Source organism: Oryctolagus cuniculus, chromosome 6 (genome assembly GCF_964237555.1).
Source record: "Oryctolagus cuniculus chromosome 6, mOryCun1.1, whole genome shotgun sequence".
In the NCBI taxonomy this organism is placed as follows: domain Eukaryota; kingdom Metazoa; phylum Chordata; class Mammalia; order Lagomorpha; family Leporidae; genus Oryctolagus; species Oryctolagus cuniculus.
In genome coordinates, this window is record NC_091437.1 from 149,443,034 (window position 1) to 149,463,936 (window position 20,903).

A 20,903-nucleotide genomic window follows, 5' to 3' on the forward strand; every position below is an offset into this window, starting at 1 on the left:
GAGACCCAAAGGCGCTGGGCATGGATACCCCATTTGCATTCGGCTCTGAGGTGTAACAGAGACGGAGCAGATTTCCTTGTTCTATTTTTTTTTTCACAACTCTTGCACTGACACTCAAGAAAGAGATCAAATTTGCGGGAAATACGAGCTATCAATAAAGATGGTTATAGGATCTGGACTTGGAGCCCACAGGAACCCTGCTTTGAAGCGGTTCCTCTGCTCCGCAGCCATGTGAACTTGGGCCATTAGCCTCCAAGCCACTATTTTCTCATCTGTAGAATGGGGAGAGTCTCTACCTCGTGGAGTTTGAGGCTTACAAGAGATAACACTTCCAGGGCCAGATAGATAGATGGGGGGCTACCTAAATATCAGTCCTTTCTCTGCTCTCTCAGACCATCTCTTGGGTTTCTGTCTTGCAATGATATTTACAAGATTTCATAAAGCTATCTTTCTGTAAATTTCAGTTTGGCACATTTTATCTATCTATCTATCTATCTATCTATCTATCTATCTATCTACCTACCTACCTACCTATCTATCTATCTATCTATTTTCCAAAGTTGTTGAATAAATATATCACAGTGCCCCAAACAATATCATCATTTATGATAGCCGGCCAGCAAAGGTACAGCAGTCAAGTTTAAGAACATACCTTTCTAGACAGACCAAGTTCAAATCCCAGCATGATCGCTTGTTACCTGTGTGACCTTGGGCAAATAACAGAGCCTGTCTGTGCTGTGGCTTTCTCATGGTAAATAGGGATAATAGTAGTGCCTCCCTGGGAGAATTTAAATGAAGTCATTCATGCGAAGCATCTGAAATGAGACTGTGTGGAGAACTTGGGCTTAAAGCATAGGTAGTCTTAGTGGGAGGCAGATCAGCAGTGAGTTTTCCAGAATGTTTCAAGACCCTTGTTGTTTGAGTTTTCATCGTGTGAATGCCCCTGCAAGGATCGGAGTCTCACCAATCACCCACAGCCTGGATCCGGAGTTCCAGGCATGTATTTCACCAGGATGGTTCAAAAGTCAGGCTGGTGAGTCCAGGGGCTTGAGTGACACCCTCGTGCCGCCCCCTTTGAGCGGTTTCATTTGGGTGAGAGTTCCCAGCTCCCGGGAGGTGAGGCTCTCAGTGGGTTGCAACTCTGGCGAGGCGCTTGCCATCGTCCAAGTGGATCAGGCTCGCGCGGGAAGCAAACGCAGTCAAGTCGGTAAGAGACACCCCTGGGCAGAGCAAGCTGGGGACTTGGAGCTCGGGTTTTCTTCCTCTGAGTGGGTCTCCGTGCCACTCTCTGTCTCTAGGCTCCCCCGTCTAAGACGAGGAAGCAAGCACCCGTTTCTCTTGAGGGAGGTAGCACAGAAAATCAATCACGAGGCTGTTCTCCTAGGAGCAGCATCACGCGGGCAGAAAGAACGCTGGACACGCTCTGTGAAATGATTCAGCGACAGGCCTGCTTCAGAGGGGCGCCACCCAGCAGGAAGCTCACTCTGTGTCACCTTCCTGAGACCCCGCCCCCACCTCAGCTCACAGGACCAGGGTGGAAAAGCAGACCTCCAGTCCAGCATCTTCTGTCCCAGTCCAGTTCAAGGCAGTCTCAATTCATGACAGCAATGGAACATTCTAGGCAAACCTTCCTCCAGGTTGCAGCAACCTCCGGGGAGGGCATTTGTGGAGTTCGCTAAGGGAAATGGTTTGCCAGTTGCTTGTTCTATGTATTATAAAATCACCGAGTTTTGGGGAACATGACCTTGAGTGCACACATACTCCTCAGCCCTGGTGTCCTGGTTTTCTGGTTGGCTAGCAGCATCAAGCCCGGGACCTGTGTCAGGACGTACTGTCTCCTGAGAGACACGTGAGTTCATTTAAGAGAAGTGTGGCTGGCGCCGCGACTCACTAGGCTAATCCTCTGCCTTGCGGCGCCGGCACACCGGATTCTAGTCCCGGTCGGGGCGCCGAGTCTGTCCCGGTTGCCCCTCTTCCAGGCCAGCTCTCTGCTGTGGCCAGGGAGTGCAGTGGAGGATGGCCCAGGTGCTTGGGCCCTGCACCCCATGGGAGACCAGGAGAAGCACCTGGCTCCTGCCATCGGATCAGCGCGGTACGCTGGCTGCAGTGTGCCGGCCGCGGCGGCCATTGGAGGGTGAACCAACGGCAAAGGAAGACCTTTATGTCTGTCTCTCTCTCTCACTGTCCACTCTGCCTGTCAAAAAAAAAAAAAAAAAAAAAAGTGCATCGCAGGTAAATCAGACTTCTCCCAGTGGTTCGTCCCTTCTCTTTCTCCTCCTCCTCTCCCTTGCTTCGGCACACAGGTACTGTCTTGAGCCTCCAACCCTATCGCAGGTGAGCGGACACAGCGCTCTGTCCCTGTCCCCAGGGAAATGAAGATACAAGCAGGTAAACAGCAACTGCACTGTGATATTATCAGTGCTCTGGGTGCAAATGACTGGCAGGGGAAAGCCATTTTCACAGAGGAGTTGACATTTGTGCTGGTACTCAGAGAGGAGTAGGAGTTAAGCCAGCAGAAAAAAACAAGAGGGATAGAGGTGAGGGAAGGACTTGCCCCGGAGATGGGCCAGCATGATTGGATCTAATGTGCTGTCATGGTCCCCACTGTGTGGCCTAGGGAGGCAGACCTACGATGTGCAGTTGCTGCTGTGCGTGGTCCCCAGCGAGCTGCCCCCTCCCTGAGCTTTGTCAGTTCATCTTTAAAGCCGAGATGGCCCTGCTCACGGGGTAGTGTGAGTTGTGTGTGGGATGCGGTAGCAAGGTGCCAGGTGGTTACGGTGAGCCCTGCGCTGGCAGCATCCAGGAGGTGGGGTACTCAGTGACAGAAGGTCATAAGGGTCCTTTGTACACGCTGAGCTATTATCCAAATGCAATGGGAGTGGCGCTTTGATTAATATTTCCAGCGCAGTTCCTCTGAAACCCTGGCTTGCTGAACTCTCCTCGGTAAATATTTGAAAGTGGTTGCCTGGTATCGAGGCCCTGGGCCAGCAGGGCTCCTGGGAAGTGCCGGAGAGCAGAGGGCAGAGGGCTCGCTGCACGCTGTTCTGGGGAGAGCTGCTGTTTGAACTGGCATGAGAGGAGGAGGAAGAGGCTGAGGAGATGAGAGCTCAGGGTCAGGATTAGAACCAGGTGGTGGCCTGGCATTGGTAAGCAGGTGCGAGATGGAGGCGGGTGCGAGTTGTGCTGGGCAGAGCCTCAGACCACCTGGATGCTCCTCAGTGCTACCCGTGATCATTGCCAAGGCTAGTTCATGGCACCTGGCAGGGGGTGGTCAGTGTTGCAATTCTGACTAAACTGTCTTATCGGGATAGTTTTTTATATGAAATTCCTGGATAAAAATTTAAGCACTTTATTGAGGGGTAATTGAGATACAATAACTTGTACATATTTAATACAGATTGATGAGTTTGGAATATATATGTGTGTATATATATATATATATATATAAAAGCACGTATTTAGTAAAGCAGAGCTGGCTAAGTGTACCTGCTGTGTAGCAGCTGGCTGCAGCAAATTCATTTTGCATAATGGAAGCGTTGCCCTCTCTGATCCACAGCTCTCTGTTTCCCCCACCCTCCGGCTCCTGGTAACTGCTGATCCACTCTCTCCTTCTATGAGTCTTACTTTTATAGGGTCTCATATACGTGGAGTCGTGTAGTCTTGCTCCCTATGTGCTGGCTTATTTCACTTAGTATGGTGTCTCCCAGCTTCACTCCAGTTGTCACAGTGGAAGGATTTCCTGATTTTTTCACGGCTGAATGATATTCTGTTGTCAATCTACCTTGCATGGATTTTAAGGGCATGATAGAGTTGCAGAAGCAACTTCTTTGTGGTCACAGCTGTTCCCCCTCCTCTCTTGTATGTGTCTACCCTTGAACCAAGAGTGATGCTATTTTCCCCTCATCTTTTCTGTTTTCCCGCCTGAAAGATGGTTCTGATGGGACCTCGGTTGTGTATCAAGAGCACTTGCAGTTACTTGGCGCATGGCGAGTGCTCAGGGATGTTTTTGTTATTTCCTTCCATCTTGACTGGATGGATTCCTGTCGAGTGTTGAAAGAGCCCCTTCCATGGAACTTTGTATGGCACCTGAAAACTCTGTGCTAGAGTGACCCCAAAGTAGCTGATTACATATTTTTATCCTAAGTAAGAAACCACCTTGCTCTTATAAATAAATAATAATAAGGACTAAAAGTCTAAGTGAAATTTATGGGAGAAAAACTCAAAATTGAGGATATAGAGCTTTTATTATGTGCCAGGCACAGGTGCAGACTTACACATAATAACTCATTTAATGCTCACAGCAACCCTAGGAGGTGAGTATTATTACCTCTTATTTGGCAGATGAGAATATCAAGATATAGGGAGGATAATAGCTTGCTCCATGTCACCCAAGGGGTCTGGGATGGAATGAGGAATCAGACTTGTACAGTCTGGTTCTAGGAGCTCGCCAAGTGACTTCTCTGAGTTTTTGGGTCCCTGTCAAAATTACTGTTCTTTTTAAAAAAATATTAATAATAGAAAAGTTCAATCAACCTCTCAGAAAGCTGGTCTTTTACAGAAATACTCACTGAGGCCTGAGACCTGTCCACTGACTGGGGAAGCCAAGAACCCCTTGCCAGCTGTAGGACTGAGAAGCGTTCCTGGTGAGAGAATAGGAGGCACAATGGAAAATGGAGGCCAGTGACCAGTATTTGCAAGGCAAAATGGGCAGCCATCTCCCGTGTGCCAAGTGTGCCTGCCCGGGGCTCTGTGTCAACCTCTGTCCCCAGCATGGCTTCTGATTTAAATGGCATCGTGTGTTTGGCTTCTCATCCATCAGCTGGGACCAACAGCCGCCCCACACAGAGCATCTTTGGGAAATTAACAACGACAGTGTGAGAAAAATGGCTAGGGTGGTTTCCTTACAACAACCCAGAACTGGCAGCAGAGAAATTGGCCTTTCTGCCTTCAACGAACTCCCAGAGCACTTCCTGCTCCCCCCATCTCACCCCAACCCTTCTAGCTTCCCCTTTTCTAGAACATCTTGCCCTCAGTGTGGTGAAGAAAGAGAGATCTGTAGCTGAAGGGCCATAGCGTGCCAGGGGGTTCAATCTGCGCTTTGGAGACTGAAAGGGCATAGGCTGATGAGATGGCCAAGGTTTGCTCTCAGCCTAATGAATTAACAATTTTCATAGATAAAATGTCAGTACTCTTTCCCTGGCAGAACCTGTGCAAATTGACTGCTGATTTGTCTTTTTTCCCAAGGCGCCCACCTGTGTGAAGTGGGGGAAGAGGGGCCAGGATGATGGCCTCATGTAGCTTTTGAGTTCTCAGGGGACCAGAGGAGCTTGGGGCTGGCGCCATGGAGCCTCATGGCACTTGCAAGCTTTCAGTAGATGTTGGTTGTCATTGATTCCATTGGCACTAGTGTTCCGGGGATTATCTACAGAAGCTCGGGGAGTGTGCTGAAGCCTCACCTCACTTCTGAAGCCACTCCTGACCCTGCAGGGAAGAACTGAGGGCCTTCGGCCCAGGGTGTAGTGGAGCTAAGGCAGCCGACGGATTACCCGCAATGGAGGGGCTTCTCTGGGAGGTGGGACTTTCAGTGAAAGAACTGGGGTAGTTCCAGGTGGATAGGCATGGGCGATCCCTGGAGCTGGAGCTGACTTTAGAAGCTTGCAAGAGCCAACTGGGTGCATCTGTCCCAACTCTGTGTTCAGTGAGATCATGCTAAGAACTTGAAATCAGCCACAGTGGAAGTATTTACCCCACAGAACTCTGCAAACACCAACGATCAGGCTTTACTTCTCCCAGAAAGCTGATTGGCAGGCATTTCTTAGCATATTACTCACTCTCCCTTTTGTGCTTACACTCCAGAAAATTTTATCAGACCCCCTCAAATTACATTATTGTACTCCTGCACTAGTCTGTCTCCCTCCCTGGAATGTAAGCCTCTTGGGAGCAAGATCCTTGCCACTGGCATTGTCACGTCCCAGCACCTGGCACAGTGCCTGGCACACTAGTACCACTGAAATCAACGACAGCCAAAAGCTACTGGCACAGGGTAGGCCCTTGGTCAACGTCTGTGGATTAATGGAAGCTCAGCTGAATGGACCGAGCAGCTCTTCTCGCGGGCACTGGGCGCTTCTCTTCCCTTCCACAGGAGCAAGGCTTTTCCTTTGTGTATTACGGAATGGACTGCGTGCCTTTTCCTTTGCATCTTGGCCTTGCTCTGCTTTCCATCAACGGCAGGGCTCAGTGGTGGTCGTGGGGACAGAGGAGGAAAGAGAAGGCCTCTCCAGCTAGACATCTTGAGCTAAGAATGATGGAGGAGGAGCCAGAGAGAATGGAAAGGGGAACAGGGCACTTAACCAGGGTGTCTGGGAGGGCCCAAGCAGACCCCACCTGGAGGAAGAACAGGAATCATGAGTGATGGTGAAACTGCTGGGGAAGTGGCAGGAAAGGCTCAGAGGTGGATCATTTGAGCAAGAGTACGGGGCTCTGAGAATTAATACCCCACAGAGGACGTAATGGAGCCTGGGGAAGAGGAACTGTCTAAACTCAAGATGAACTGGCTAAAATAGTCGCTTTTCAATTCTAGTTGCATGCCAGAATCATTGAATTTCAACCCATTTGTCCTGCTAAATCAGAATCTCATGGCTGGCACTTGGCGTAGTAGGTAAAGTTGCCTCCTGCAGTGCCAGCATCCCATATGGGCACTGGTTCAAGTCCCGGCTGCTCCACTTCTATCCAGCTCCCCGCTAATGCACTTGGGAAAGCATTAGAGGATGGCGCAGGTGCATAGGCCCTTGTACCCACATGGGAGACCCAGAAGAAGCTCTTGGCTCCTGGCTTGGGCACAGCCCATTTCCAGGGTTGTTGCAGCCATTTGGGGGGGTGAACCAGCAGATGGAAGACCTCCCTTTCTCTCTCTCTCCCTCTCTCTGTAACTCTGCCTTTCAAATAAATAAAATAAGTCTTTAAAAAAAATCTTACAGTAGAAATTCAGCCCCCATTTTTCCAAATATGTGACATGGAGCCCTGGAGGCATTTGACCTCCAGCTGGGAAAGTAATCCCTTTTAAAATTCTTTCCCAATTCTTCTGATTATGCCTTTGCCTAGTGATAGTGTATGACCCAGCTGGCAAACTACACCGACTGTGGGCCATATCCGACCCATCATTAAGAAAGAATTATTTAAAAAGCAGAGTGACAGAAATACAGAGACCTTCCATCCACTGGTTCACTGCCTGCAACAGTGAGGGCTTGGCCAGGCTGAATTCAGGAGCCCAGACTCAATCTGGGTAGTGACAGGGACCCAAGTACTTGAGCCATTATCTGCTACCTGCCAGGATGCACATTAGCAGAAAGCTGATATTGGAAGCCGAGCTGGGACACAGACCCTGGCACTCCTATGTGAGATACAGGCATCCCAGGAGGGGCATAGCTGCTGCGTCCACCTCTGCCCCTCCATCACTTGTTTTTTAAATAAAGTTGTATCGGAACACAAACAGCGAATCCTTTAGATTTGGTGGATGATTGTTTTTATACTACAGTGGTAAAGTACTTGAGACAGAGGCATTGCAAAGCTTCAGATTTTATTTTGCTGACCCCGCCTATCCCATGCAAATGAATCTTTGTCAAATCAGAGGACAGCCCACAGGATCTGAGCCTTTAGCTGGCGATGATAAATTTAGCTAGAATCTAGCGCATTCTTCTTGCTTTTGCTTGGTTATCTACATTTATGCCGATTAATATTTGTTTCCCTTTAAGGTTACTAATATAAAGTTTCCTTTTAAGAGAAATGATTCATATTTCAAAAAATAAGTGGATTTAAGGGAAACCATTAACAGAACAATGGAAGAATATTGACACATATCCACTAACTACCAGGAAGGTTGCACTAAGTTTGAAGTTTGGGAATCACGAATGCATCCAATCCCCTCATTTTACTGATGAAGAATCCGAGGCCTGGTTGGTAAGTCACCTGTCCGGGGTCACCTACTTTGTTATGGAAAAGTCCAGACTCTCCTCCCTTCTCTCAGGACAAGGTTCTTTTATCTCTAACTGGTAACTCATTTGCACTTTGAAGCCAATTAATAAGATGAATGCAAAGTATTAAAGTTCACAAGTTTGGAGCCAGAGAATATCCTGGTGACATTTCCACATTCATGTTTAGAGGAGACTTACAAGCCATTGGAAACAGAATAAAGGAGCCAGTTACATCTGGGTGATTGGCAACACCCTGGTTTCATTAAGCTGAGGGTTTCCTGGGCATGGTTTCCTTGGGACAAGAAATTTGAGGAAAAAATCTAGCTAGGTTTTTGTTTTATTTTCAATCAAAATACACTTAAATGTTTGTCACAGCAAAAAGTAGAGCTACATAATAGAAAAAAGCTTGCAGCCTCCTCTGTCGAGTATTCGTGAGCACAGTTTAAATCTTCCGGGAATATTTATTATTTACCATCGAGTCATTGCTAAGTGGTCATTAGGATTCTCCACGATCGCACCAGCAAACAGCAACGCTTGTTCCTCCAGTGCAAGGCTCCCTTCCCACTCACACCCTATTAGAAGCTGACCCCTCTGTCTGGAGATGCAGTGTTAATGTGACATGTAGGATTGCTCAGTGTTGGCCATCACTTTAAATCTGTAGTCATGTTTGCGTAGTTTGCCAAATAAAGTGTGAAAGTAGAAAAACATCTATTTGGATCCAAGTGAAACATGATTTTCTTACATATGCCCTTTTGTCTGAAAAATGGGTGAGAATTTTAGATTAAAAAATGACACCTGTCCTACATTGGAATTACATTTTTGGCATTTTGGCACCTTTAATGAAGATTGGTACATTAGTTAATTTTCCGGAAGCACACACTGGCTTAGGCTCTGTTCTGTGGATTGTTTGTGTTGCTGTAACTATAAGGAATACCCCTTTCTTTCCTTTTTCATACTCCTCCCTTGTGATTAGGCAGTCATGCACCTGCAGCTCTAAAGAGAATGTGTCCTTTCCTTGTCACGTTATAGTGAACAAATGTTAACTATTGATCTTGGAGCGAATCAGAATGTTTGTTGAATTCAACAAATGAATAATGCTTGCTCAGGAATTCTGGAGGGGGGTGGGGGGACGGGGAGGCGGTGCTGTGGCATAGCCGGTAAAGCCGCCTCCTGCAGTGCCTGGGCATCGGTTTGAAAACTGGCTGCTCCTCTTGCAATCCAGCTCTCTGCTATGGCCTGCGAAAGCAGTAGAAAATGGCCCAAGTGCCTGGGAAAGCAGTAGAAGATGGCCCAAGTCCTTGGGCCCCTGCACCTGTGTGGGAGACCCAGAAGAAGCTCCTGGCTCCTGGCTTCAGATTGGTGCATCTCTGGCCATTGTGGCCATTGTATGAACCAGTGGATGGAAGATCTCTCTCTCTGTCTCTCTGCCTGTGCCTGTGCCTCTGCCTCTCTGTAACTCTGCCTTTCAAATAAATAAGTAACTAAATCTCTTTTTTAAAAAGAGATTTTTGAAACGCAGAATTACACAAAGAGAGAAGGAGAGGCAGAGAGAGAGAGAGAGGTCTTCCATTTGCTGGTTCACTCCCCAATTGGCCTCAATGGCCGGAGTTGAGCTGATTCGAAGCCCGAAGCCAGGAGCTTCTTCTGGGTCCTCCACGCAGGTACAGGGGCCCAAAGACTTGGGGCATCTTCTACTGCTTTCCCAGGCCATAGCAGAGAGCTGGATCAGAAGTGGAGCAGCCGGGACGGGACTTGAACCACCACCCATATGGGATGTCGGCACTGCAGGCGGAAGCTTTACCTGCTATGCCACAGCTCCGTCCCCAATAAATCTTAAAAAAAGAAAGAAAAAGGAATTCTAGGGACTGACAAGAGGGACTAGAATGGCAGACCTCAGATAGAGAAGAAATATGTGACCACCAAGCCTAGTTTTAAACAACACCACTGCCCCGCCAAGAGTTTACAGCCATCAGCTTTATGTCAAAGGAACCTCCATGTAATTGGACGGTTGTCAGAATTGACCTGGGAACCTGCCTGGCGATCAATCAGCAGCACCCATTGTCTCCCCTAACCTCTGCCAGTTCCCCTTTTCCTTTTAAAAGTCTTCCTGATGATTTGCAAGTTGGGAAAAGCCCTTTACAGACTGACAATGTCTGCTTCCCTCCCCGCCCCCTGAAGATTGCTAGCCTGTTGAATAAGCCTATTTCTTGGCATCAACTCTTGTCTCCGTGGGTTGACTGTCCTGCAGCAGGCAGCCTGTGCCTGACATTGTCTGATATCTACGTATCAGGGGTGACCGTGGGGCTGGGCAGGAGCAGGGAGACTTGACCTCAGGACCCTTCAACATCTATTGCCTTAAAGTAGTAGGCACCATTGCTCCTTGAAGGTGCTGACATTACACAGATGGTTTCTGATTTATGGGGGTTCCTGGCTTATGAGGGTCCCACTTAAGATTTTTCAACTTTTTGTTGGTGTGAAAGTGGTAGCATTTAGTAGATTAAATTTTGAGTTGTGATCTCTTCTGGGGTCAACAGCATACAGTTCAATTGTCTATGGCAATGCTGTGCAGACCCCAGTCAGCCCCACTTCTGAGAGGGAGAAACCAACGCTCTACAGTGTGCAATGAGGCCAAGCTATGGTGCAAAGTAACTTAGGCGTCTTGAATGCATTTTCTACTGAAAATGTTTTCAACTTGCGATGGGTTTATGGGATGTAAGCTCACTGAGAGTTGACGAGCATATGTCCTCAGAAGCATAAGCAATGTGGCCTGCCTGCCATGCTCTGAGGTCTGGCGTAGGGAGACCCAGTAGGGAGCCCTGTTCAGGCTGCACCAAAGCAGACGGGTGGTGAGACCGCTGACCTGTGCTCGCTTCACTCCGCGTCTTTCCAGGTAAGCACTGTTCACTTAGTAGGGAAGGCGGGAGCTCAGCAGCCCGGCAGCACCCTTGCTGTTCCACACTGAAACCCTTCCCACCCTAGCCATCAGAAGTCACTAATGGGACTTCAGCCTTTGGGGGAAAAACTGCTGCCTTTCAGCTGCTGGTGTCCTGGACAGAAGGACAAGGGTCAATCTCAGGGGTTGGCTTTTCCCTTGCGATAAGCGAGGGGAATCTATGTGAGGGAGTGCCTGGGCCAGAGGGCAGGAATAGGTAGTGGCATGTGGAGATCTAAAGAGATAAAGACATCCTGGGGCCATCTTCTGCCTTACTTTCCCACCTGAGGTCTGGGTCTCAGCCAACCTAGGAGACAACTTGCAGTGTCCAGAGACATGTTGGTTGTCACAATATGCAGGTGTATATCTAGTGATAGAAGCCAGGATTTTGAGAAGCATCCTGCCATGCCCAGGGCAGTGTTCCACAACAAAGAATTATCTAGGCACAAATGTCAATACAAATGTCAATACTGCCAGGGTCTGATGTGACAAAGGTCTACAACCCACCTAAGGGTTGTAGCAACTCTGTCAACAGGATACTTTAAAGAAACTTGGAAGGCCGAGCTTCTGGCAAATGGCACACTGGTACTGACTAAAGGCTCCGGTCACCTTTAGTGTAACTGTGGCTACACAACAGGGAAGCTTGGAAGTGGACCAAAATGTCTTTCTCTCTTGAATGTGTTTTGCAAAAAGACCCAGAAGACAAATCTGAGAGATGAGTGCTGGGATTAGGTAACTAGGAGAAAGAGTTGAGTTGAGGTCAGTTCAAAATGAGAAGCCTGTCATTACCGCCTGCTTTTTGTTGTTGTTGCTGTGGCCACCACAGCGTTGTACCAGCAAGACAACACGGCTGTGTGACATCTCACTGTTGACTCATTCTTAAGTAGTGTGATGATGGGCTGAGATCTTGCAGTTTCTATGAGACGTGAAATAACAACTCATTATCTGGAAACAAGATTGTGTGTCCTGGGGAAGATGACTGTCTGCTGTGATATTGAGCACCGATTGTTTTGGGAGTTAGAGATCTCATAGAGTGTTAAGCTTCCAGATATCCAATTACCGCTATAATGCATCAACAAAGTGGACTTAGAGGAGAAGTTGCTTGTGGGAGAGGCTGGCTATTTCTCAACCATGAAAGGAACTATGCCTTCAGGAGTTATGAAAAATGAAGCACATTTTTCATTAGAAAAGAATTATCTGTTTCTTTCTTATATTGCCAAAGGCTGCCTTTTGCCAATTCAATGAGAGTATGAACTTGGGATTCATTACTTGAAGGGGAAAAAAAGAGGCAAGTGTGCTTTGGAATCCTCAAGAGTCAATGAGAAGTGGGCAGAAGCAATTGAAAGGAGAAAATGTTGGGGAAGAGCCAGGTCAACATGGCATCAAACGTGCGGTGGAGTAGGATGTGGCCGACACGTTCTGATTTGCTGAGAAGGAAACAAGGTGAAATGGCTAAAGTTGCTTTGAGCAAATTTCTGTCTCAACCAGTATCAAAACAATGAGTGCTATTCTTTCCTCTGGTGAGAAAGTTTAAATATGCCTTGGATTCCAACCCATTAATTCTTTCCTTAAAATTCTTTTAAAGATTCTTATCTTTCTTTTCATTCCTACTCCAACTCTCCAAGCCCCCATCACCTGAAGAATAACTTACTTTGTAGCTGACTTTCAAGTTAACTTCCCTTTCTATTTTAGTCTATCCAATAGTACTGGTGGTGATGGTAGTAGTAGTAGTAATAATAAAAATAATAGTCATAAGAAAACAGTAATGACAATATAATATTCCCAATCCCCAAGGGATAGGTAAGGTCAACTTTGATTGTTCAAGGGATGGGTATGTGGCCCAAGCCAACTAGAATTCTTCCCTGACATTTTTTATATAGATACTTAGATGATGTGTTTTCTTGAGGTTGCTAGACTGAAGTTATGTGGGCCAGCATCTGTGGTGCCTGAACTATCTGTGTCCATGCACACCTTAACCACTCTTTTTGTCTCGTATGTCATTGAAAAGAAAAGGCTCATTTTCAGTAGGAAGAAAATGAGGCCAACACACACACACACACACAGGAGAGAGAGAGAGAGAAAGAGAAAGAGAGAGAGTCTTTGCGGCTCCCCTTTCCCTTCGCAGAGTTGGGCTGACCAGTTCTGGCCAATGAAATAGAAAAGGATGTCTGCTTGGCGCTTTCCAGAAAGATGGTTCTCCCTAGTAGGGGAGTGGTGGTGCCCGAGGAGAGAGCAGAGTTTTCGCCATCCCTCTTTCTTGATGTGACTCTGCGGTGTGAGGCCATTGGCTTGAATGCATGACCGTCATCTTGCGTCTGTGATGGGAGACATTGCCAGTACATCAAGGGTGCCAGAGTAGACAGACAGACACTGCCTGGGTCCTTGGTGATGTGACTGAGCTGCTGAGCCAACACTGGAATCGTATACTCTCAGACTTCCTGGTCAAGTTGACAATTAGATATCCTTGTTATTTAAGCTGTCGTTAGGCTGGTAGTATGCTACTTGTAATCACACACATACTAATTGTTCCAAACAAACAAACAACTGTGAATTCATCATTTCCAAGTGACCTGAAGCCCAAACTTCGCTCTTGAGCTTCAGGCACAGGCGCCTGCTAGGCAGTATCCCCAGGTGTGCCACAGATACCTCAATAGACTCCTCAAACCACACTTATTCTTTCACTTTGCAAATCTCCCTGGGAGGCACCGCAATTCACCTGGGCACACAAGCCGGCTAGTGGGGAGTCATTCTGTCATCTTCCTTTTCTCTCGCCTCTCAGAGCCAACCAATCAGCAAGTCATGCCCTTTTGACCCTCCAGTTGATCCTTTTCTCTCCAATTCCATTATCACTGTTTCAGTTGGTGGGAGGAAATTAGAGACTGTATTTCTCTCCAGGACCACTACCTCCCAAGTCCTGAACTTGCCTCCAAACCTTTCTCCATCAGCTTCTGACATTGTCCTTTGGGAAGCATCCCTATAACCCATGATAGTGGTTCTCAAAGTGTGGTCCCTGGACCAGCAGCATCTGCATCACCTGGGAACTTGTCGGAACTGCAGATTCTCGGGCGTGTCAGGCTGGCTGCTAAACCAACACTGTGTAGGTAGGACCCAGTCTCTGTTTTTAAAAGCCCTCCAAAGGAATGTGACATGCTTAAAAAATAAATACTACCTAAGTCATAGTAAATAAAGGCAATAAAATCCAGTTTCCTTGGTGTGGTGGGTGGAACAGCATCTGCCCCAAATCCGTGTCTACTCATAGCTTCAGAATGTGTTTAGAAATAAAACCTTTGCGGCTGTAACTAGTTAAGACTCTCACTATGCAATCATCTTGGATTTAGAGAGGGTACTAAATCCAACGGGGGTGTCATTGTAGGAAAAGGGAGAACCTAGAGACACACACAGAGGAGAAGCCACGTGAACATAAAGGCGGAGGTTAGGGTGATGCAGCCAGAAGCCAAGGAATGCCTGGAACCATCAGAGGCTGGAAGGCAAGGAAGGATTCTTCTTTAGAGCCTTCAAAGGGGCCATGGCCCTGTCAATACCTCGATTGCAAGCTCTTGGCTGTCCGAGGACACCAGTACTCTTGGAGTAGCATATGAAGGTCTTTGGATATCCCCACCGCATACCTGTCTAGTCTCATCTCCTGTCACTGCTCCCTGTTCGTCGCCCTTTCTATCAGAAGGACTTAGGGATTTCCCCATTATGAGCCAGGCTGCAAGGACACAGCTGTGGCTAAGGCACAGCCTCAGCCCTGCAGAAGCTCACAGCCTGGCAGGGCAAAGAGCAGCTCGCTGGGCGATGGTGCGAGGATGTGCTAACTGCTTTGGCAGGGCTGGAGCTGCACGTGCCCAAAGAACTCCTTGCGCTCTGTGAACGTGCTCACTTTTCGATAACCACTTCACACGTGTTCCTGCTGCACAAGGAGCTCCCGACTCCACTTGACGAGTCTGCCACCATGCAAGTCATCCATGTGAGACCCCTCCCTCTACCGTCCTCTTTCTGAACTCTGTTACGATGGATGCTTTTCCAGCAGTGCTTCCAACACACTGTTATAATGATTTGTTTGTCTGCCTCCATAGGCTGTGGGCTATTGTGAGATCATGGACTGTGGTCTTGTGTTTTAATCCTCTTTTATCCACAGGGTCTCGAACAGTACCTGGCTCATGGGAGTTTGTCTAAAAGAATATGAAGCAGAACTGGAAGTGTAAAATTGACTGCAAGGATGGAGAGTGGCTTCTCTTCTCTCTGCTGGTGGAAGGGCTCTTTTCTTGGCCATCTTTTAATGGTCCAGCCCTGGGAGCAAGTGCATTCTGGACCTTGACAGAGGAGGGAGCAGCTGGGGGGACAGTTTCCTGGGTTGTATTCAGTGTGAGAGACCCAGGGAGGAGAGTATGGAGCCAAAGAGGGCTGCAGAGCCATCATATGGGTATCTCTGAAGGCTGAGTGTTGGGAGTGGGCCATCATAGGGCAGGGGCACAGCTCTAACCTGGGCATGGAAGAGGCTGATGCTTCACCCGTAGTTCTCAAACTTGAGGATGTGTCAGAATCACCTGGAAGGCTTGCTCAGGTGTGGGTTGCAGAGAGCACTCCAGAGTTTCTGATTCAGTCGATTGTGGGGTGGGGAGCCTAGAACTTGTGATCCCAACAAGATCCTCAATTATACCCTTGATGCTGACCTGGGGACCACATTTGGAAGTCACAGCACTAGAAGAATGCCTGACATTAGACCCATGATTCTCAGCTTTGGATGCAGTAGAATCACCTGGGGCTGAGGATGTGGCTGTGTATCGGGATTGCAACTGAGCAAAACACTGATTTGGTCAAGGCTGACTTAGAAAGTGTAACAAGGCAAACTTTCCTTGAGCCTGTGCTGTGTTCTGGGCACTGTGTTGGTGCAGAGGATATAAAGATGGACAGGACACAGTGCGACTCTCAGAGCCATAAGTACAGTTTACAGAACACATGGTTCTGAAACCACAGGGGACAGAGGGATGGAGTCAGCCACAGAGCGATATGGAAGTGCTAAGGGGGCTAGTGCTGTGGCGCAGCAGGTTAACACCCTGGCCTGAAGTGCCGGTATCCCATATGGGTGCCAGTTCGAGACCTGGCTGCTCCTCTTCCAATCCAGCTCTCTGCTATGGCCTGGGAAAGCAGTAGAAGATGGTCCAAGTCCTTAGGCCCCTGCACCCACGTGGGAAACCTGGAAGAAGCTCCTGGCTCTTGGCTTCGGGTTGGCACAGTTCCGGCCGTTGTGGCCAATTGGGAAGTGAACCTTCAGAAGGAAGACCTCTCTCTCTCTCTGCCTTTTCTCTCTCTGTGTAACTCTGCCTTTCAAATAAATAAATAAATTTAAAAGGGGGGCGGGCTAAGGAAGAGTATCTAATCCAGCTTGGAGAGGGAAGAGAAGGTGGTTTAGAAGGGGTTTGGGAGGAGATGGCAAAGTGGCAGTCCTGTCCATCGTTTTAGAAAGTCCAATTGATTTGCCTGTATTTGGTAACACATGAGGCTTTCTTGGAGCCACGGCAGAGTGCTAACCTGTACCTAAAACCAAACCCATGCTTCACCTCTTCCTAGATGTCCAGCATTGGACAGATTATCCAGCCCTCCTTGCCTCTCTCTCCCCATGTTTAAAGGGGGAGCAATAATATTTTCTCCTCCCTAGGGGTGTTGTGAGGGCTGAAGGACACGATGCCTGTGCAGTGCTCGGTCCTGAGAAGGTTCACACTTTGCAGACCATGGTTCACACCCTCCAAAAGCTGAAAGTCTAGCAGGTACTAGATAGGTGCCTGCTATCATCAGCATTTCTGAAGGACCCATTGAAAGCCCCAGTTATGTCTCTCATCACCAGGTGGGGTGGGGTCAGGTGGACTTGTCCTGAGAGCAGGGGTGCCAGCATTCACTGGCTCCTGGGATGCTCAGGGTTCTGTTCCTGATGCTAAGTGCTCCCACGCTCCTCTAACTTTCTTTCTTTTTCTTTTCTTTTTTTTCTTTTTTTTTTTTTTTTTGACAGGCAGAGTGGACAGCGAGAGAGAGAGAGAGAGGTCTTCCTTTGCCGTTGGTTCACCCTCCAATGGCCGCCGCGGCCGGCACGCTGCAGCCGGCGCGCTGCGGCTGGTACACCGCACTGATCCAATGGCAGGAGCCAGGTACTTATCCTGGTCTCCCATGGGGTGCAGGGCCCAAGCACTTGGGCCATCCTCCACTGCACTCCTGGGCCATAGCAGAGAGCTGGCCTGGAAGAGGGGCAACTGGGACAGAATCCGGCACCCCGACCGGGACTAGAACCCAGTGTGCTGGCGCTGCAAGGCGGAGGATTAGCCTAGTGAGCTGCGGCGCCGGCTTCTAACTTTCAAAGTCTCACATCCATGTTTTACTTTGCATGTTCTTCCTTCTGTCTGTGTATCTGTCCTTGGCAGTTACTGCCGCTTTGACATGGCTGCTTTTTACCTACTATAGGCAAGAAACCCAAAAAGCCCAGAAGGTGTGACTGTGTCTGGGATGTGGGCCGACTTTGCGGGAGACATGTCTCCCAGGAAGAAGGGATTCCTTTGTGCATGGCATGCTTGGATCTCAGAGGCCCTGTCTGTTGTTTCCTGTACTCCCAGCAGTGTTTGAAGGCCCAACTTTGCAGGATGGAAGCTTTCCTGCTGAGGGAGACAGGGTTGCATGGTCTAGACTGGCTGCTGCCTGGGCTGCACAGTGGTTCTCGTGGCTGTGGGATCACAGTCTACGGCACACTCTTGGTTAAAACCATATGTGTACCCCAAGCCTCCCAATCACGTTGTTACCTGCCTCCAGAGCCTCTCTTCTCAGGAATTTGGACCTATGTCCCATCTGTTGGGTGGCTCCCAGGTGCCTTGGTCCACCTTCACCTGAGCTTGCCAGCCACAAGTCCCAACCTGCTCTCCATTTCCAACACTATTTATGTTGGCTAAATATTGGCACAAGCAAGTCATATGCTTGGCAGGTTCACAAGCACCAGGGCGGATCACTGAACAGCTGTTGGAACATTTACAGTTGGTTCTCGCTTGTGGGCGCTCCCCGTGACACCTGCTCTCATCAGCAGTGTGCGGGGCTGTTTTGTAAGGCTGATGGTAGGCTCCCATTCGGTGTTTCTCACACTCTGCTGCACACTGAGATCGCCTGGGGGGAGCACTTACAAATCCTGACGTCTAGGACAGCTGCCAGACCAATAAACACACACTCTCTGAGGGAGGGACACAGACATCAGTGGTTTTTAGAACTCTGCTGGTGATTCTAGTCTGTAGCCAAGTTTGAGAACTTGTTTCCCAGGCCAGGGCTTCTCGAAGTTTGATGAGCAAGAGACTCACTTTAGGATCTCGTTAAAAATGCAGACTGCCATGCAGTGGGCCTGGGTGGGCCTGAAAGTCTGCATTTCTAACAGGTGCCCAGTCCATGTGGATAATGCTGCTTGCCCAAGGACAACACTTTGAGGAGCAATGTGGCTGTTCCCCAGCCTTGCAAATGCTTTTCCAGCTGTCGTTAGTACTTTTGAGTTTATGATTATATTTCCACGTGGCTCCCCTAAATTTTACTCCCAATTGTTTGGCCCGTAACCAAAAGCTTAGGTATTAAGCTTTAAAGAAAACTGAATATTGATCTCTATTCTCTCACTTCCTCTCAAAAACAATCACACAATAGAATAGAACTGAAGAGTTGTTAAGGAAAAGCCGAGCAGTGTTTTCTGTGGATCTCGATTTTTTTTCTATGCACAATATGCAGTTCATTGGGCAAGAGGACAAGAAAATTCTGAGAATTGTGGAATCTAGCAGATGTTCATAACTCATCGTCATAGTTACTGCCACCATATAGTTTCGTCACAAACGCTAGGTCTCCAATTGAAAAAATTACTCGTGGTGGCGAAAGAATTGGGGAAAGCACAAAGCCAAAGTCACTTTGAGTGTCAGTACTGTCTAGGATTCCAGATCACAGAATCTTGGAAAATGTTATTTCCTGGCCAATATTCTATTGGCTTTATAACAATATTTGTCAAATACTTATCCATGAACCCTGGTCTGTGGCGATGCTCTTGGGGATTCAAAACTTTTCAAGGAAAGTTTTAAAATAATGAATTTATAGGCTGGCACTGTGGTGCAGTGGGTAAAGCTGCTGCCTGCAGTGCTGGCATTCCATATGGGCACTGATTTGAGTCCCGGCTGCTCCACTTCTGATCCAACTCCCTACTAATAAGCCTGGGAAAGCTGTGGAAGATGGCCCAAATGCTTGGGCCCTGTGCCCATGTGGGAGACCCAGAAGAAGCTCCTGGTTTTGAATAGGCCTAGCTCTGGCCATTGCAGCCTCTGTCCCTCTGTAACTATGCCTTTCAAATAAATAAATAAATCTTTAAAATAGTGAATTTAATGCTGATAATAGCTTAGAAATTATTATAAAGCACACTGGAATATCAGGATGAGCAAGTACTGGCACAAGATTTCAATGCCTACACTTTTGTGTGTATTTTTGATTGTTTAGATGTGTCACAGGCTAGTGATAAAAGAACAGAGAACAGAGGAAGGTACAATATAAAAATCACATGTTTGAGCCAAGAGAAGGCTGACGAGACCTTTCAAATGGAAGTTTCTCAGTGGTTGAACACAGGAATGGGATAAAAGAACTAAAAGTCACTCACCACATCATATTCTAGACTATCTAAGGCTCAAAATGAAAAAAATCCCAACATCATACAATCAGTGTCATTTTATGTTGAGGACAGCAATTTTATCTCAACAAAATAACATTGTCTACTACACTAAATCAGTAATGTACACATAAACACCACGGATTTGTCTCCTAGGAATGTTTCATTTGTACGTTTGGTTATCTAGTAGCTTCAAAGCCATCAGCATTCTAGTTTTAGTTTGTACATAATCAAGTCACTTTCTAATGAATACAATTTTAGCCATTACTGGGAATTTTTAATCCCTGAATAAGATTTTGCATTGACTTTTAAAGCATGTATTCATTCCCCATGGACGTGTTCAACTCCCTCCCCCTTTTCTGAAATGCCACAGGGGCCAAAGCATGCCCTCAGCACTTGATTCCAGGGGGTTGTTGATGGGAGACAAGTGGGAATACCAGCAGAGCTCCCAGAAGGTAACACTGTTACATTGGCTGTAAATAGTGTAACAAACATTTGCCAAGGGGGAAAAAATCTCCGTGCTTGGAAATCTTGCCTGATGGGGAGATTTCCAGGCCAGGGGAGGGAGGAAGGTCCAACATGACCAGTGCATGGTGAGTAGCAGCGGGCACATGCGAGAGCCCAGACACGACATGCAGGGGAAATAAGGTGCTTACGGGCTGTGGGGCCTCTGGCTTTCCATTCCCTGATAGGTGGCTGAGAGGCTGCGTGGCTGCCGAGGGTTGGGTGTCCCCTTTGGGCAACTGTTGACTGCCTTCTGAGAGCGAGTAAGACTGGCTCTGAAGATTCAAAACAGAAATAATGTCAAAATGTCGGCCCATCCTCAGAGGCCAGCGGCCCCGCGGGGCTGCCTTTGCAAGCTCAGCCCCTCTGCCCTCCTCGGCTGCTTTGCAGGGGCCAGGGAGTATTCCTGACGACCTCTGCATCTGTCAGAAGTCTTTCCAAAGGAGGTTTCAGTTTCTCTGACCGAAATGCAGAATGGATGACTCGAAATCTTGCCTAGTAAGAAAAGACTGTTCACAGATGGTCTCGAAAAATAATGTTTCTGAAGCAAGCAGGTGTAGGGTTGCAGACTTCTGACTGTAGGTGTAATATGAGGCAACTTCAAAGAGTTCAAGGCAACTAGAATTTGAAGATAAGCTTGTTTCGTGACGGAACATTTTGAAATCCATGCATTTGGAGGGCCTTCAGAAAGTCCATGGAAATGTATTACGAAGAATCGATGCATGGATTTCAAAAATTGTTTTGCATCAGAATAAACTATCTTTGCATCCTATCTCTCCACAAGCAATTTGAAGTACCCTCATAGATAGCCAAGGAAAAATGCTAGGGACAAAGTTAC

The 20,903-nt window shown here is 47.8% G+C and overlaps 1 protein-coding gene and 1 long non-coding RNA gene across 5 annotated transcripts in view; one reads left to right on the top strand and one right to left on the bottom strand.

Annotated features, from left to right (window-relative positions):
• The window catches only part of LOC103348125 (uncharacterized), a 221,776-nt gene that overhangs the window by 179,709 nt on the left and 21,164 nt on the right, over positions 1–20,903 (top strand). The gene's annotated exons all lie outside the window — the stretch shown is intronic.
• ANXA13 (annexin A13) overlaps positions 1–20,903 on the bottom strand; it is a 62,573-nt gene that overhangs the window by 40,826 nt on the left and 844 nt on the right. Inside the window, 1 exon segment of one of the 2 annotated variants that reach the window (NM_001082119.1) lies at positions 20,218–20,340. The exons of the other annotated variant lie outside the window; for it this stretch is intronic. Within the exon segment in view, the coding sequence (NP_001075588.1) occupies positions 20,218–20,340 (123 nt within the window). 2 annotated transcript variants of the gene reach the window in all.